General features: G+C 39.0%; 1 protein-coding gene across 12 annotated transcripts in view; it reads right to left on the bottom strand.

Annotated features, from left to right (window-relative positions):
- The window catches only part of ARFIP1 (ARF interacting protein 1), a 50,092-nt gene extending 32,925 nt beyond the window's left edge, over positions 1 to 17,167 (bottom strand). For 2 of the 12 annotated variants that reach the window (XM_088132745.1, XM_007425213.4), the window contains exons 1-2: positions 16,953 to 17,099; positions 6,985 to 7,058 (exon numbers count right to left, since the gene is read on the bottom strand). In XM_088132745.1, the coding sequence (XP_087988871.1) occupies positions 6,985 to 7,058; positions 16,953 to 17,091 (213 nt within the window). In that variant the 5' untranslated portion in view covers positions 17,092 to 17,099. Of the gene's footprint in view, positions 1 to 2,816; positions 2,937 to 6,984; positions 7,059 to 9,448; positions 9,558 to 16,496; positions 16,521 to 16,942 lie in introns of those variants that run through there. The other 10 variants (XM_025164770.2, XM_088132746.1, XM_025164771.2 and 7 more) reach the window with 10 other exon arrangements.
- Between the last annotated feature and the right edge of the window lie 1,318 nt (positions 17,168 to 18,485).

Raw genomic sequence — 18,485 nt, forward strand, 5'->3', positions numbered from 1 at the left:
AATCAGTTTCACACTAAAGGCTTTCTTTTGCCTCCTAAGCAGCTGGCGGCTCACAGCCCCAAGCCCACTAGGTGAACAGCTGGTGCTAGCACATTCCTTTCAATGTGTATTCCCCACTGTGTGTCTGCTTACTCTCTTGTAATCCCTTCCTCTCTAATGAATGTAAATGTGTACACTAATTCCCTTTTTGCTAATTATCCAGCGCTGGGGTGAGCATTCCAAAGGGCAAGGAAGTGGGAAAAAAGGGCTATAAGATTTGCCCTTTTACCCAGCTTCCTCATGAGTCAAGTTCAGGAAACCCTCCTTGCCATTTGGGCTCACTTGGCTGTTTGGGTTGTATCCTTCTGGCTCTGTAAAGCAAAGCAAAGCTCAAGTAAAATCGTAAGCACTGTCGCAGTCACTTGATTTTTCACTTAGTGACTGTTTGCTTAATGACCAAGTTGCTGGTTCCAATTGTGGTTGCTAAACAAGGACTATCTGTAATTGATTTTCCTGCACATTACAGAGGGTTGAACTAGCTGATGCCCGTGGTACCATCCAACTTCACAATCCAGATGATTTCCAGATGTTTGGTTTAGAATTCCCAGAATTCCCAGCTCATTTTACCTGTATGGAGACCTCTACATACATTCCATGCCTTAACTTGGAATTTTTAAAACCTACAGGATCAAATTGTTATATTTTTTCCCTCTGAAATATGATAATCCCTAATGCAGCTACTATAGATTTGAGATTGCTATCTGGTTATATATGCTAATGAAGTTTGTGGGAGTTTCCAACCCCTTGGTCTTGAAGCTAATAGCAGCTGCACCTAATTCTTAAAAGTGCCACATAAGAACAGAGATCCCCAAGAATGGGATGAAATACCTTATTGTAAGCAGCTTTGATCACATCTTTAGATACCCGTCACTATCTTTTGAGCCTATTCTATTCAGCATTATTTATTTCTTTTGCAATACCTGTAGAATTCTGGAGCTATTCCTTTTATGCAAGTGAAGCTCTGGGCTCCAACTTTCTAGACCTTTTCTTTTAAAAAACACACATGTTCCATTTAAATATATTAAAAGATATGAACACTTGGTTATAAATACAATGCTGTTGAATATTTATTTATTTTATTAATTAAATTTGTCCCCCACCCATCTCCCCCCAATGGGGGACTCTGGGTGGCTCACAACACATTAAAACAATAAATAAATATACTATTATGGAATATATTATGGAAGTGTAGAATACTTTCCTCCTGTTTTGCTAGAATTCTCCACAAATACCTTTTGAAATAGTTCAATGCCAGACTAATATTATAGGGGAAATATGCTTTAGTAAAAAACTATGTGCTTGTCCAATCTGTTGTAAAAGAAAAAAAGTTTTTTTAGTGATAAATAGAATGTATCACAGGATAATCTGCAGAAATAGTCTGGAAAACTACTTGGCCAGGAGAAATTATTTGCTCTAGACAAGTGGCTAATGACAAAGATTGTGCGGGTTTAATGTCTCTCTCTCTCTCCAAGTCAGAAATATTCAATTGATACCCTTTATAATAATTGAAGATGCCCTTGAATTTATTAATGAAATTAAGCTACTTATTTAATTTTTAAAAATACATAAGAGTTTTGCAGTTCATATTTGCAATTATTATTACTACTATTATTCATACTTCTTTCTTTATTTTTCAATGTCTAGGCCATTCTCCAAGAAAGCTGGTTCTAGATTGCTATACAATTTATGTAACACAAACAATATTATATGTTGTATTATATATAATGGTTTAAAACTAGCTAAAACTGATATGAACACTGAATTGAAAACAATTTAAATGGTCCCAGAGTGCCCTCATGTGGAAGCCCTTGAACACTCAGCATTTTTAATTACATATATAGTTGTAGTGTTCCAATGGAAACAATTCAGGTTAATAGGATTATAAGACCCAAAGCAAAGATAAAGTTTTTCAGGCTGAGAGGCATATCAGAATCTGTATTCAAACAACTTAGTGGGACCATACCTATTATAGTTTATGAGCTTATTCCCTCTGTATTTAATAATTTCCCTCTTCTATCACCTTAAATATTGTAATTAGGTAAAACCTTCTGGGCCACACTCAAGTCTTTGCAGAGGATACATTTCGCCTTGGAGCCTCAGTACTGTATGTGTATCTTCCATAGATAGTACTAGAAGACTACAATCTGCCTTGGCTTCAGAGTTCCCCATAGTATTATTTTGTAATACATCTTTCTATTGTAGACATTCTAGGCTGTTTACATGGCTTTAGCAATCATGGTACTCACACTAAAATTAAACAGCAAGTTGGACCACAGAGTTTATTACAGTGTCCCAGAGAAGGAATTTGGAACTGTCAACCAATTAAAAGCTTTCAAATGTTATAGGACTGTGCATTAAAGTTAGTCTTTTGGTCGCTTTTTCCACCTATCCATTTATTCCATATTACCACTATAATGTTGGAAGGAATGTGGTAAGTCAGGCATTTTTTTCAAACATGTGGCTCATGTGCCCAAAGGTGTTACTTTTATATAAAAAGTTATATCTTATATGAAACAATTAAACTTTACTATGGATATAATATTGTGGGACATGTGGAATATTATTTCTACAATAATGGAAACATGTTTTATAATTAATTTATTATAATATTTATATCCACCCCAATCACAAGACAGTTCACAATCAATAAAACAATTAAAACAGTACATAAAACTCCAAACCCAAAAATCTTAAAGACTTTACTGAATAAAATAAATACAAACATTAAATCAGAAATTAAGAAATAAAACCACAGCCACTGTAAGGCAGCCAATTACCTCTTACTCAAACTGCAAATGTTTAGTGAAACAGAATAATCTTCACGGTCTTCCTAAAAATAAATAGTTTGATCCCCTGATGGACAGCAGAGTCACTGAGAAGACCTATCTCTAAGTTCCAATCTCTCTGTCCTCTTGTAGAGAAGAACCTGAAGTACTTCCTTGTGAGATGGGCGGTGTCCAAATTTGAAATATAAATAAATAAAATAAAATAAATTATCTTGGTTTAGAAGTACAAGATATATAGATTCTGTATTTTCATTTAGTCTGTATTTAAAAGAAATCTATCAAACTTGGTGTCTTCAGCTTTTTTCATTTACTTGTATACCTCTCCTATAACTACTGCTTAAGGGACGAGAAAGAGCTCCAAAGGGGCTGCACATTAGGAGTGGGCATCGACATGGAAGATGTCATTCAGTGTGAACAAGTGTAAAGTGTTGTATATTGGTGTCAAAAACCCCTAAAAACTCATACAAATTAATGGGATCAGAACTAGCAGTGACTGATGAGGAAAGAGATGGGTGTCTGCTGTAAAAAGGGCCAACAGCATGCTAGGGATAATAAGAAATGGTATTGAAAATAGAGATGACTATACCATAATGGCCTTATATAAATCAGTGGTGCAACTGCATTTGGAATATTGTGTGCAGTTCTGGTCGCCACACTTCAAAAAGGATATAGTGGAGCTAAAGAAGGGCGACTAAGATGATGAAGGGGCTGGAGCAGCTTCCCTATGAGGAAAGATTGAGACATTTGGGGCTTTTTATCCTAGAAAGGAGACAAGTGAAAGGGGACATGATTGAGGTGTATAAAATTATGTACCGCATGGATAAAGTGGAAGCTATTTTCCCCTTCCTAAAATACTTTGGGAACCAGGCACCCCCCCATGAAATTGAATTCTGGAAGAATCAGGACAGATAAAAGTGTTTTATTTTTTTTACAAAACACATAATTAAACTTTGGAATTTGCTACCATGAATGTGGTGCTAGTTACTTGCTTGGCTGGCTTCAAAAAAGAGCTGGACCAATTCACTGAAGTCTTGGGAATTAATGGCTTTTAGCCTTGATGGGAGCATGACTGCCTCTGAAAGCCATCTGCTGGGAGACTAGTGGGCTTACTTGTACAGTTGGTTAGGTGAAACATTATACAATCTGAACAGAAACCAGCCTCTGTCCTTTAGGGTTTGAAAATGCCAGGAGTCATCTTCCTAAAATAGGCATGTGCCATCATCTTATCTCTCCTTAATTTTAATTCTGAAATTTTGTGGGGCCTTCACCTTGGCCAGGCTGGATGCACTACCCTCCATGATATAAAAACTTCAGCAGCATTTATGCCCATGTGAGGATGGCTCTGTGGAATCCCTAAGCCACAAATATGTAGCTTTGGAACATTTTCCTTAATAAATAAATGAGCAAGTATAATATTTTTGACTCATTTGTTTAATTGGGTTCTCTTTATCTAATTTTAGGACTTGTGTGGAGAACAGATCACGTTTTAGGACTTATTTACACAGAAATATTGAAAATTCAAAAGGGTTAACAAACTTTTAAGCACCACTGTATGTATTTCTATCTCCTCTTACTTCCCATCTCAGTCAGGGCTACCTTCCACTGGCATTGGGTCCAATGGAACACTGTATATTATTCTATCACTGTTTGTAAATGTTAATTTTTCTAAGGTGCAATTAAAATTATGATGATGATGTATTTTAATTCAAGGGATCCCAATCATCTGGGGGTCTGATGCAGCTTATTCACTCACATGGCTGTCACAGGGAACCCAACAATTATAACATATCAAAGCACTGGATTGTAGCTGCCCATCATTCTATTTCTCTGGAAATCTTATGGAATCAATTTAGCTCCCCAAGCATTTTTTCAGAAATTAAAATTTTGCTGGAAGTTGATAATTTACTTCCTAGCAAATTCTAATTTTTAATTTAAAATATGTTTTAAAAATCAGGCAGGAAATCAAGTCTAGCAGGCACTAAGAATAATGACTGCAGCACAGGCATATTCCTAGAACACAAGTTGGGGGCTGGGGGGATCCAGCTTTATATTAAAATGATTTCATAGAGGTTTATAGTACATAACATAATTTCCATGTCCTCTAATGTATTATAACGCTTGAATTCAATAAGTATTTACTAAATAAAATGTACATCAATGTACAGTATCACAAATGTAATACCAGAAACAACAAAAATTTTCAGTTTGTATTAACCAGTCCCAATTTAACTAGCCATGGTTTTCAGCATTTATTGACCTTGTTTATTAAAAAGTATATTTCTTGCTTTCTTAAATTCAAAGGTCAGTAACACCACCAAATAATACTAAAGTCTGATTCAGCCTGAAGATTTTATTTACAAGTTTTTCAAATAATGTTTAAAAGAGAATCTCAGAACGTTCTAAATGCTATACATTTAAGCCTAGATGGACCAACTACAAAAGACTTCCATAATACCACAATCAAACAGACCCCATCCTTACATTTATACACAATGAACACAACTGGTACAGTAACAATGTTGTATAATTTGAAATATTTTTGTCACTTGATTTGAATGATGTTTTACTGTTCTTTAACACTGTAGCAGAATTTAATCTTTTCCGTACATCTTAGTAGGCTACTTTGCAAGAAGCTACACAGAGACCAAATAAGCTATTCTTCAAAATAAGGGAAGCTGACCCTTCTACATAAACAAGAACAATAACTATTCCTCAAATATGGAGTGAGAAGAGCCAAACAATCACCTCATGAGAATTCACCCAACAAAGCAAGCAGTCCAGCCATACACTATTATATATAATACATTTTTCCAAGTAACTAGCATTCAAATCCTGTCAAAATGGGAGAACGGACAAATTTACCAAGTACAAATAAGTTCATTGCTAAGCATTGAAACAATCTGGATCAATATACACCCATTCTGCAAACCTGTCAGGTAATACCAACACTGTCTCCCACAAATATAGGATAAGAAAGACTGCCTGGAATAGTTCTAAAAACCCCATTACTGTTGTGTTGACAACATGCCCTGTTTAACAAGACAGTGCAACATCAAGGAATATTTTCGGTTACAGATAGTCTTCGCTATCCATTTGCTTAGCAACTGTTCAAAGTTACAATGGCGCTGAACAAAGGGACTTATGACCTGACCCAAAGTTACGGCGATCTGGGCCCTTATGACTGGTTGCCAAGCACCCCATGATCATTTGATCGCCATTTGCAATCTTCCCTGCCACCTACAGGGAAAGTAGCTGGCAGGAAAGGTCGCAAGCTGCTGCCGCATGCTGAGAGGACTCCCTCTCGTCCCTGAGGGCTGCCTGATTTTGGCACAGGGCATTTTCAGGCAGCCCTGAAAAATGTTCGTGCCAAAAATCCAAGCAGAATTTTCAGCCATGGAGGATGGAGGAGGGAGAGATGGGCTGCGTGGTTCGGATGCGCGAGGGAGGCCCTCACACACCCGACCTGCTCCAGACCCCTATGCACCCAACCCGACCCTCCCATGCACTCCCTCGTTCCCTCCCCCACCTGTTCCCTCCCTCATTGTGGATTTTTGGCATGAAGGTTTTTCAGGCAGCCTGTAACTGCTTCATATGGGGCTTTCGGGGCTGCTTGAAAAATCTTTGTGCTAAAAATCCAAGCAGAATTTTCAGAAACAGAATGGGGGAGGGAGTGGGTAGGGGAGGGAGGGAGTGGGCACATGGAAGGATCAGGTGCGTGGGGGCGCGATGCAGGTTGGGTATGCGAGGACCTCTCTTGCACACCCAACCCACACATCCCCTCGTTCTCTCCCCCACTTGGCAGCACCTGGGGCTTACAACTTCCTGCCAGCTTCCCCACTGACTTGACTGTGGGAAGCTGGCAGGAAGTTGCCTTACCTAACAACCGGAGCATTCACTTAACGACAGCAACTGGGACTGCCGGGATTACAGTTGCTAAGTGATGTGGTCACATGATGTTTCACCTAACAAGCACATCGTTTAGTGATCGAAGTTCCAGTCCCAATTGTGGTCAGATAGTGAGGACTACCTGTAACTGTTTTTGGATTGCTATCCATATAATAAAAAATAGAGATTGATTTCAATGTGTTTTTCCAGTCTGAGCCTGTTAATGGATTGGTTGATTTCTGAATAGCTATCACTACATGTATCACCCAATCACCTCAGACTGGATTTCTTCTGGAGCCTGGTGAGGTTCATCAACCGTTGTGGAACTCTTGCTGTGTTCTGACATACCTGAAAATGAAACAAGTTGAGCATGGATTATTTTTTAAAAAGTAACTAAATGTATTTTAATGAAGGTCCTTCAAGAGCTTATGTCTTCTTTTATAATATATATGTATATGTAATGGATAAGTATATATAATATAATATAATATAATATAATATAATATAATATAATATAATATAATATAATATAATATAATATAATATAATATAATATATGTCAGTTTGGTGTAGTGGTTAAGGTGCTGGCCTAGAAACCAGGAGACTGTGAGTTCTAGGCCTTCCTTAGGCATGAAAGCCACTGGGTGACTTTTTCAGTTGCTCTCTCTCAGCCCAACCCACCTCACAGGGCTGTTGTTGTAGGGAAAATAGGAGGCAGGAGTATTAAGTATGTTTGCTGCCTTGAGTTATATATAAAAAAGGCGGGATAAAAATCTAACAATAATAATAATAAAATAGTAATAATAATAATGCATTATACATTCCACCAATTAACAGCTCTTGGATGGGTTATACCTGAGGGGACTGAAGAGGAAGGAGAATATTTGTGAACTGGACAGAGGAAATCTTTTTAGATATTGTCCCTACTTCATTTAAACCACTATCCATAACAATCAAGGGAGGGGGAGAAGGAAGTAGAGAAAGTTGTTTATAGCAGTCCCATTGTGTTTGATTTGACTGGGAAAAAAGCCCCCAAAATGCAAGTTCTACTTGTATTTGTTTAGTCATTTTGACATATAAGAAATACAAGATTATACCAAGAGCTGGAAATGTTCTGCTTCAGATAATCTAGTATTTCATGATTTTTTCCATGATTGCTGTTAATTCTAAAAATCCTTTTTAAGCATTCCTTCCAAAATAATGTGTGCTATACATTCAACTTTATGTACTGCACACAGCAATGTATACTGCCCCTCAAAAGCATACAGTATATTATTCCCAGTCTAACAGCTACAGTTCATTTAGCTTTAAATTATAATATTAAACAATAAATGAAACCCAAAAAGGCAATTTTGGGAGTCCAACCATAGTAGTGCCAGTTGCAAAAAGAAATTGCCCAAAATGAGTCATAAAAGCTTACAGTCTTCCTGAACTGGGCATTCTCCAGGTGTGTTTGACTGCAACTCCCAATGGTCCTCAGCTGGCCTGACCTTGTTGACAGTTCCTATCATAGTATCACCTGAAAATGATTCCTCAGACAATCCTCCTGTGCCAGCTGAGCAAGGTCCAAACTCATGATCTAAGCCAGAATCACTCCACACTAGATCTGGAAGACTCTGATTTAGACTCACCTATGCAATCACTCAACCCATGTGAGAGGTGCTAGCAATGAGTGAATTTCAGAAAGGGAGCTGACACAGAGCTGACTTATAAGAGAGAGCAACTGGAAATTAATATCTAGTCAAAAGTAGCCCCATGTCTAAATGACTTTGTGCCCAGAGTAGGACTGATGAGCAGCATCAAATAATACAGAATAATTTCAAGTTCTTTATAAAACTCACTGCTGAGACTAGGATCCATTGCTTATAAGCCTGTGTAATTAGCTATCTAAATATTAAACCCTGGTTTCCTGATGCATCACACTGATATATTAACTCTTCAATGACTGGGAGTCTGCCATTTCTCATCTTTTCCCCTGGAACTTTGCCTATGATATGGAGTGGATTGGCTTTTGACTCCTAGGTGGACTTAATAACTATTTTTTATGTGCCTCTCTGGCTGTGAGTTCCCAAACTTTAACTCCAACTTAGGACAGATTGTGGCGTACTGATTTACAGTATCTTACCACTGAGATAAATTGGGGAGAGAATTTAGATCAAGACATGCTCATTAAGAAGTTTACATTTTTCTCTACACAATACAGAAAAGCTTCAGAAAATCCCCAAACTTTACTTATGCTGATATTTAGCAATTTAATTAAATTCTTTCAGTTGTATGTAGGCCTACATGTAGGCTTTAATTAACTTGCTGATTATTAGAAGAGAATGAAATTTCAAAAGAACAGAAAAGAAAAAAAAATAGTATGTTCCTCCTCCTCTCATGGAATTCCATCTTATACAATTCCCGAGTACCACTGTAAGGCTCTATTTTAGGCTGGATTAGTTAGAACAAATATTTTAAGGATCACAAACTGCTCTGTTCTAATTTCAAAATATATTTCTATCACATTTTAAAAATTAAATTGCCAGCTGAAGAACAGTATTCAGGAATTGAGTTAAGAGACCCTATAATACTTTAGCCAACACTTTTATTATAGTGCATGCACTTGAGGTCATATAAAAATGTTTTATGTTGACCTCTTTATATCCATCTTTAAAATAGCCATTTATACTAATATAGATGCAACTATATCAATTTAGTATCTTTACAATCACCTTTCAGAGTAAGAAACTACAAACCTTAAGCAATCCTTTTTACTACTTTGGATGAAGTGAAAACTAAGATCTATAGTCACAAAATTAAGCAGAGGAACATCACTCTTTCCTAGCTGAAACTTCTCTGCAACTGATATTTCTACTTAATCACTTCCTACAACCTGAAACAGAGAATATGGAAGATTGCATTTGTTGAACCATTCAACACACATTTACAGAAAAATTTAAAATAAATACCATGACTTTAAAACACTTATAGAGCACAGAGGTAAGAAACAGAAAGCCAAATTGTTTTGGATTCTTAAGGTGTACAGAAAAAGAGTAATACTGTAAGCGCTACAAGTAAATTAGGATTTATTTGCATTATTTATAGAATAAATAGAATTTATTTATATTTCAGAGTATTTCCATCACAGGGCATGTTATCAAGTAAGCAAGATATAATGCTATACATAAAAAGTGGTGAACTGAATTATATTTTGCTACCTTATTTATAAACCTACCCACCAAAAAGGAAGTTAATATTAGCAGCACATTAAAAAAAGATGAAATTTCAAAAAACATTGCATCCTCTAGTCACTCTCCTTCCAGTGGTTCAAAAGAGAGATGTTTTATATCCTAATTTCTACAAGACACTGCATGTGTGTATCCTTCATAATTACTTCTTGGGAGAGCAGAATACAACATGCACACAACATTTCTCTTTGATATATATTTTTTTTTATCAGAAAACTCTATGGGGATGTTTTAAAGATAATTTACCACTCATCCACATGTATTACATTTGTATAAGACTTATATTTCTAAGGCCTTTGCTACAGGAGTTATTGCATATTAAAATGATATTCCCAATGTTAATTAAGAACCCAATATTAAACAAACGCCCCAACTTCATAAACAGGAAACACCTGGCTTCATTCACACATAATGCTAGACCATAATTTAACTTTCTTATGGCTTCCAGCAAAAATGAACAAGAACTATAACCTTTGGTAGCATGTCAAGGTTCATATTCCAAAGTGGGTAGAATCAGGATCCAGAATTAAGCTGGGGGGGGGGGGATAGATTTTTAAAGGTGAAATTGGTGCTATAAACAGACTTTTCAGCCCTACTCATTTGGGAGACTGCAAAAGGGAACTGGTGAGCTACATGAGGCCTGTGGGTTGCAGTTTTTCTATTATTGTCTTATATTGATCGTTGCAGCGATTATGGATGAAACAGAGCAGATGAAGGCAAGTAAACACAATATGTTTACTTCCATTTTATCAATAAGATGTGGTTTCTGACTGTCACCATGTTCTATACAATTGCTGTATAAGTTCATCAATGGTCATTAAAAGAATGCTAGCTGTATTTTTGAGTTTAGTTTAAAATTGCTTAACATTTTATTTCTGGTCTATTATAGTGGATAAAATGGATGACCTTGAAGGACAAAAGGAAGATCTGCTACCAAGACAACAATCAGATCTTGTTGTTCACAAAATCTGAACCCAGGTCAAAAAAGTACTGTAATCTGTGAAAATGGTTCGGACAGCCTACCTCCTCCAAATTCTCATGAAGATAAAAGAGGGAGGAAAGGTAGCACATTCAGACTTGCAAGATTCTGTTACTATAGCTGTTCTAATAAAAGTAGTTTAAATCTGCATAGTGTCTGTTTCTTAGTCTGGTCTAGTGGATAGGGCTGACATCTATGCTCTGTTGATGCCATATTTTTTTTTACTTTGGTTGGTAAAGGACCATAACAATACAGTCACTTACTACATTTAAACAAGGCCACTGATACCCTTACCAACAGTTTTTTAAAAAAAATCTGGCTCTGCATAGTGTGAATGAACTCAGCATGTACATTACAATAGGAAACATGGCAATAGTCAAATTAATGGGTAAGTAAGTATAAATAACTTCTGTACATCTTAAAATAGGATGTTAAGTAAAACTGTGTTAATGTTATAACCTAGGAAATTTGTGGGTTTTTTATAATTCTATGCATGCGAAGATTCATAGAAATGATTAACAATAAGTCATATAACAAACACTAAAAACCAACATTATATTGTTCTACTACAGAGACGCATCTGGTACTGCATACTGTTTTCTTGCTAAGATTAGTGTTGTATGTACTGACAGTTAAAGCCTTATTTATTTGCCTGAACATGCCCATGGAACACTTCACAATCAGCCGTCACTAATAATTGTTGAGCATACTCTCTTTTTTATTGACTGTTACTGTATGTAATAGTAAACTGCTGTAATTTTTTTAATTGAATGAAAAATAGTGAATGCGTGTATATAGGTAAATACCCAGGATAAGCAATGTATATGCCTCTTTGAAATTGTGATAAAACTGCATCTTATGATAGGATGTAGCAATCAGTCTCTGTAGATAATAATTACTGTAACTTCTTTAAATAAGAAGTTACAGTAGATACATATATCTACTGTATATACTGTATCAGTTGGGCCATGATGACAGTTCAGCAGATGACAGCTCAAGAAGTCATTTTAAGTCTCCATTCAAAGCATACATACAGTGTGAATGTTACAGCCATATTATATCAGTTTAAGGCATTAAAGAAGTACAATCAGCCTAATGAAATAACAGTTTTACGCAATTTCATTCAGAAATGTTGATGGCACTTTTTTGAAATAAAGCACTTACCTAGCATTACTTCCTATAGGATGTTCTCATGCTGTTTCCTTACCACAAGACATACTGCAATACTTAGAGCATCACTGGATACAAATCCAACTAGACTAAAAAAAATAAAAATTCCCTCTCACCTCTATGGGTGGTACGTGTCTTCCTCAATCTTGGGTCCTCTACCAGAGGCCTGGGAGTTTGAGGGTTCTGCACATTATCTTAGCTGTTCCTAGCACTGCACTCTTCTGGACAGAGAGCAGTGATGTTGTTCCTGGGATCTCTTGCAGCCACTCTCCCAGCTGAGGAGTCACAGCCTCAATTGCTCCTACCACCACTGGGACCACTTTGGTCTTTACTTTCCACATCCTCTCTAGTTCCTCCTTCAGCCCTGGTATTTCTCCAACTTCACATACTCCTCCTTCCTGATGTTGCTGTCACTTGGCACTGCTACATCTATGACTTGTGGTCCTTGTCTACTACCATGATATCTGGTTGACTGAACAGTACCTGCCTGTCCATCTGGATCTGGAAGTCCCACAGGATCTTAGTCCTGTTATTCTCCATGACCTTCTGTGGAATCTCCCATCTGGACTTGGGGGAGTCTAGTCCATACACTGTGCAGATGTTCCTGTACCCAATGCCAGTACTTGGTTGTGCCTCTTAGTGTATGCTGTTCCTGCCTGGATCTTATACCCTGCCCCAATGTGTTGGACTGTCTCTGAAGCCTCTCTGCAGAGTCTGCACCTTGGGTACCTGCTAGCAGGTGGACCCCTGCTTCTATGGACCTGATGCTTAGTGCCTGTTCTTGTGCTGCTATGATCAGTGCCTCAATGCTGTCTTTTAGTCCAGCCCTTTCCAGCCACTGGTAGGATTTCCCAGTGACAGCCACCCTAGTTATTGGTCAATGGTACATCTCATGCAGGTTCTTATCTTGCCATGGCACTTTCTCTGCTTGAATTTCCTCCCTTGTTTGCTGTTGCCTCAGGCATTCTCTCAGCAGCTCATCTTTGGGTGGAAACCTCCATACATTGTGAGGAGCTCCCAGGTCTTCACAATGGCAGCCTCCATGTCCTTCGGCCAGCTCACTATAACAGCAACGTATCTGATTACTGGGAGGGCATATGTGTTGATGGCATGGATCTTGTTCTTCCCAGTGAACTGGCTCTTCAGGACCTGCCTTATCCTTTGGTGGTACTTGGATGTTGCTGTCTTCCTTGCCCCGTCACTGTAGTTCCCATGTGTCTGTGGGATACCAAGGTACTTGTAGCTGATCTGTATGTTTGCGATGTGGCCCAATGATAGTTCCACCCCATCAGTCCTAACTATCTTCCCTCTCTTTACTACCATCCGGCCATGCTTCTCCAGTCCGAATGACATCCCAATGTCCTCACTGTAGATCCGTGTCAGGCAGTTCAGCAAGTTGATGTCTCATTCACTCTTAGCATATAGCTTAATGTCAGGTGGCTTGATGTGAGGTAGCATACAGCTTGATGTCACCTGATGTGAGGTGGTTGATGGTAGTTCCACTCTTGAATTCATATCCGTATCTAGTCTTTATGATTATATGACCAAAGGGGTTCAAACCTATGCAGAACAGCAGCTGGGACAGTGCATCATCTTGGTATATGCCGCACTTGATAGCCACTTGTGCGAACTGTCTTCAGTTGACTTCCAGTGTTGTCTTCCACGCTCCCACTGAGTTCTTGAGTAAGGTCCTTAGTGTCTTGTTGACTTTGTATAGCACCAGGCACTCACAGATCCATGTGTGTGGCATTGAGCCATAGGCTTTCCTGTAGTCAATCCAGGCTGTGCTCAGATTGGTATGTCTAGACCTTGAGTCTCGGGCAACTATCTATGAGTAACTGGTGTTTTGAGCCACCTGAGCTATGCTCATGTAGTGGCCCATATGGTCCTGTACCTTGGTAGCTATGATGCTTGATAGGACTTTCTATGTTGTGGGGAGGCACGTTATTGGCCGGTAGTTGGACGGTGCTGTTCTTTCATAATCAGCATTGTCCTTCCTTGTGTTAGCCAGTCTGGGCTGGGCTGGGAACTAGCAGCTGGTTCACCTGTGCTGCTAGGTATTCATGCACTGCTGTTAGTTTCTTTAGCCAGTAGGTGTGGATCATGTCTGGGCCAGGTGTTGTCCAGTTCTTCATGTTCTTGACCTGCTGTTGGATGTCTGTTACTGTAATGGTGACTGGTTCCTGTTCTGGGAGATTGCTGTGGTCTGCTCTCAGATCCTGCAGGCACTTTGCACTGCTGTTATGTGTCTTCTCTTTCTCCCATATGTTCTTCCAGTATTGTTCAGTTTCTGCTGTCGGTGGCTCTGCTGTTACTGTGTGGCTGCACTGTAGTTGGGAATACATCTTGGATGTTTCTTTGGAGAATAGGGCATTTATCTTCTTGGCTTCTGCTTCACTAGTGTTTCTCCTTTGCCTGGTAGCCAGTGCTGCGAGCCTTAGTTTAGCAGTCTCTAGGGCTTCAGATGGAGTGAGGCCCTTGTATTTTTTTCAGTAGCCGAGTCTTATCCTTAATCTCCACACTCTTCTGTAGTTCCACCAGCTGACTAACTTATCTCTGAGTTGCCTTGATCTTAGCCTCCAACTTCATTTTCCAGGACAGGGTATGTATTGCTGTTCTTCTTGATTGTGTAGCCAAGCATCTTCAGTATTACAGTGGCTGTAGGGTATACCAGTTCATTTGGTATGAGTTATGGTAGTAATAGGGATTGTTGTGAGGGGTCTATTGGCATCTTCTAGCATATTATCTGATGATACTTCTCCACTGAGACTTGGTAATTGGTCTCGAGGGTTGACTATAGCTAGTTTATCCACGATCTTATTCTTCATATCAGCTGCTGTGCTCTGTAATGGAGGTGGTAGCAGTGACATTCCAGCTTCAGGTGTTGGCTGCATATCCCTACTGGTAAGGTAAGTATCAGCTGGGATTTGAACCACGGTCTCCCACATCCTAAGGGTGGTGCTCTAACCACTACACAATCCAGCCGCTTTCTCTATATATGTAGTCTACTTGGATTTATATCCAGTGACTTACAAAAATATGGGATCTCCTTCTTACTTATCTTATATGTAACATGAAGCATACAACAGTCCCACCCACTCAAAGACTTAGTAATTTTTTCAAAAAAGATATATAACATCTACCTACTTTCTCTTTACAGTAGTTTGCTTCAGTTTTTCCTTATACCTTTATAAGGATATAAGTCATATTACAATTTTCTTTAGAGAAGGTGATATACATCTTCCCTTATACAAATGAGGCTGCAGTTTTATGCATTCCTATTCAGAAGTTAAATTTTATTAAGATTCAAACAAACTTAGTTGTAAGTCTAATCAGCACATAACATATATTTCAAAAACAGTGTCAGATTTAATTTCCAAGCTGTTACTGATGCAAAACTTCTTTTAAAAATACTTAAGTACATTAAATCCTGACTTTAACTGACCTTAGTTTAACAGGCTCTGGACAGAACAGAGAAATTTATCATTTGAAGTTCACCCCCATTTAGTGTTAAATTGAGATTTTACTTCAAATAATGCCTTTCCATACTGTAATTATGCAGATAACATATTAATTCAAGTGATATGAATTCAGATTTAATTGACATTTGGATCTAACAGAGACCCCCTCTCACAAAAGGTCCATTAAATCATGGTATTACTATGCTGCAGAAAAGAGGGAGAATGCACATTTCAAAGCTAGAACCCTATTCAGACATATTGTGAAACTGTAATTAAACTATACAAGAATATGACTTAGGTGCTTTCTACTTTCCACATGGTGCTGATATTAACACTATAACACAATAGATGTTCAAAATCAAAGAAATATGACTGGGTGCAAGATTACAGCATATTCTGTTCCTAAGCAACTGCCACTTTTTGCACTTTACAACAAAAGCTACTGTCAACTACCCTATAACAACTTAGATGACTACAGCACACACATCACCAACAGTAATCAGCTTTACTCAATAAGAATGCAGTCAAAGACATACCACCTTAGTGAAGCTTCACATTTAATGTTACGACAACTGTACAGTTATTCAAACTTCAAATTCCATCCAATAATTAGTTATAGGCTTCAGCTGAAAATGACCTTGTGGAACAAAATATTACTGTTCCAAAAATATAACCCAGCAGTTTAGTAATATAACCCATGCATTTAACAGCAATGGAGTCAGTCTGAGAAGCAAGAACAAATGAAGAATTTCTCACCAGAAAATAATTGCAAAATACCAATCAATTTCACTCTCAAATGTTTGACCAAAATGCCTACACGCCAAGCAACGGAAAGGCAAAGCAAACAGGAAGGAGACGGAAAACCATTCAGGGCATTTCACAAGCAAGCTCAGATCTTTTGGTCAACAGAGTACTTCCTGCTGTTTCTCCATCAATACTGCCCCACCTGCTTCAAGGTAGATTATGAATCCGGGTGTGTAACAGGATTGCCTCTTTCTCCTGGCGAAGTTCCCGGTTTAAAAAAAAAAAAAGTGAGAAGCAACTGTTTGTAAAATGAGCCAATCCTTTTTCCTTCAGTGCGTCTTCATGCGAAAAAAAAAGCCGTCCGTGATGAGCAGTTACCTTTCGGGAACCTTACAGCTAGTCAGTTCGGAGCCCTGCCGGAAGAATGGCATAACCTCCCCCCTCCCGAAACCACATCATCCCTCGACCGCAAGCCTTGGGCCGTCTCCACGAGCGACGAAGACACGGAAAAACTTCTTAGCGGCGGCTCCGGCGGAACACGAGCCGCCCTCCGCCTCGGCTTCCTCCCGACCCCCGCTTCTTTCCAGCTCCCATCCCCGGCGAAGACCAGAGACTGTTGCTAACTGGCCCGCCTTCACCCTCCCTCACCGTCGCTCACCCACTTCTTTCCTGCCACTCCGCCGGGAGCGCAAAAGAAATCTTGAGAAAACTCCTCTTAGGCCGGTCGCCTCCGCCCTTACCCTCTCACGTCCACAACTCTGGCAGCGATCGGAACTGAGTGGACGGAAGTTGAGCATCAAGTCTCAACTCTATCGTCCTGCTCGCTCCCTCCCAAGTGGGGCCCTTCTAGGAGACCGCTACGCGTGGCACAGCCTCCTTTCCGCGGAGCTGTAACCAAAGTAACAACATCCGGGTCTTCCCCATCACATGCGCTCTTTTTCTATTCCCTTGGAACAGCCCGAAGAGATATGGTTATAGACTCAGTGAATGATAGAGATGCTTATAGAGATGCTTCCAAATCGCAAGGAAATAAGCAGAAAGTGGCTTTCCTAGGACGTACTGCACTATTCAGCTTCACCTAGGACGGCGTTTCACGGGAAATAAGTTAAGGCTGCATGTTTTTTTTTTCCCCAGAAGACAAGGTGCGGGTGAGATTTTATAAACAGCTTCACGAGATAGAGAACTATTTATCTGCAGTGGATGGCGGTAGTAGCAGCAGCAGCAGACTGGGTGGGATATTTTTAAATAACTGTAATCTACTTAGCAGCGCCGAAACTGTCTTGACTCATCTACTGAGCTAAAACAGGACTGCACCTGGTTAATTCTTGGTGAGAGGCTACCAAGAAATTGGGAAGTTGAAAGAAGTTTCTGAAATCAGACAGTGACCAATCACTTTAGAGTCATGGTGAGAAAGCTCTATAGTTATGCACATGTAAGTCACCTGAAAACTTTTATTAATTATGTGCCATCAAGCCAGTGTCGACAGTAGTGACCACATAGGTAGATTTTCTCCATGACAATCTGGCCTTAATCTGGCCCTTCAAGTCTTCCAACAATGCACCCATGACCACTGTAACTGAGTCCATCCACCCTACTGTTGATGGTCCTCTTCTCTTTCTTTCCATCTTTCCCAGCCTTACAGCCTTCTCTAGGGAGCTAGGTTTTTGCATAATGTGTCTGAAGCAGGGTGATCTGAACATGGTCATTTGTGCCTCAAGTGAGAACTCTGGGTTGATTTCTTCAATGATCCATTTACTAGTTTTCTTGGCTGTCTGTGGTCTTCTCAGGAGTCTTTTCCAACAGTAAAGATCAAAAGTGTCAATACTCATTCTGTCTGGCTTCCTCAAATTCCAAATTCTGATGAAACTTCTACTTTCATGAAACTTCCACTTTCTTTCAGGGTCATATCCCAGACTTGTCTCTGAAGGAATGAAGCAAACTTGACACTCTCATCTGCAAAAATTCAGAAGGAACCATTTAATGAACATTGTCCATGTGTCCAGTTATCTGATTTTGAAAACATTGCCATCATGATCCAGTGTTGAAGGAAATATATATTCATGATGCTTGTATAGTTTCAGTGTAAGAACCAACATATTTTAGACTGTGTTCTTGCCCATGTGATATGCATATGGTTCAAAGCATTGTGCAGACTAAGAAAACTGAATTAATTCAATAAATCATAATGAAG

The sequence above is a fragment of the Python bivittatus genome, unplaced genomic scaffold, assembly GCF_059951505.1.
Source record: "Python bivittatus isolate LINGU-HERP-01145 unplaced genomic scaffold, Pbiv_v1 ctg000070_np1212, whole genome shotgun sequence".
Lineage (NCBI taxonomy): Eukaryota > Metazoa > Chordata > Lepidosauria > Squamata > Pythonidae > Python > Python bivittatus.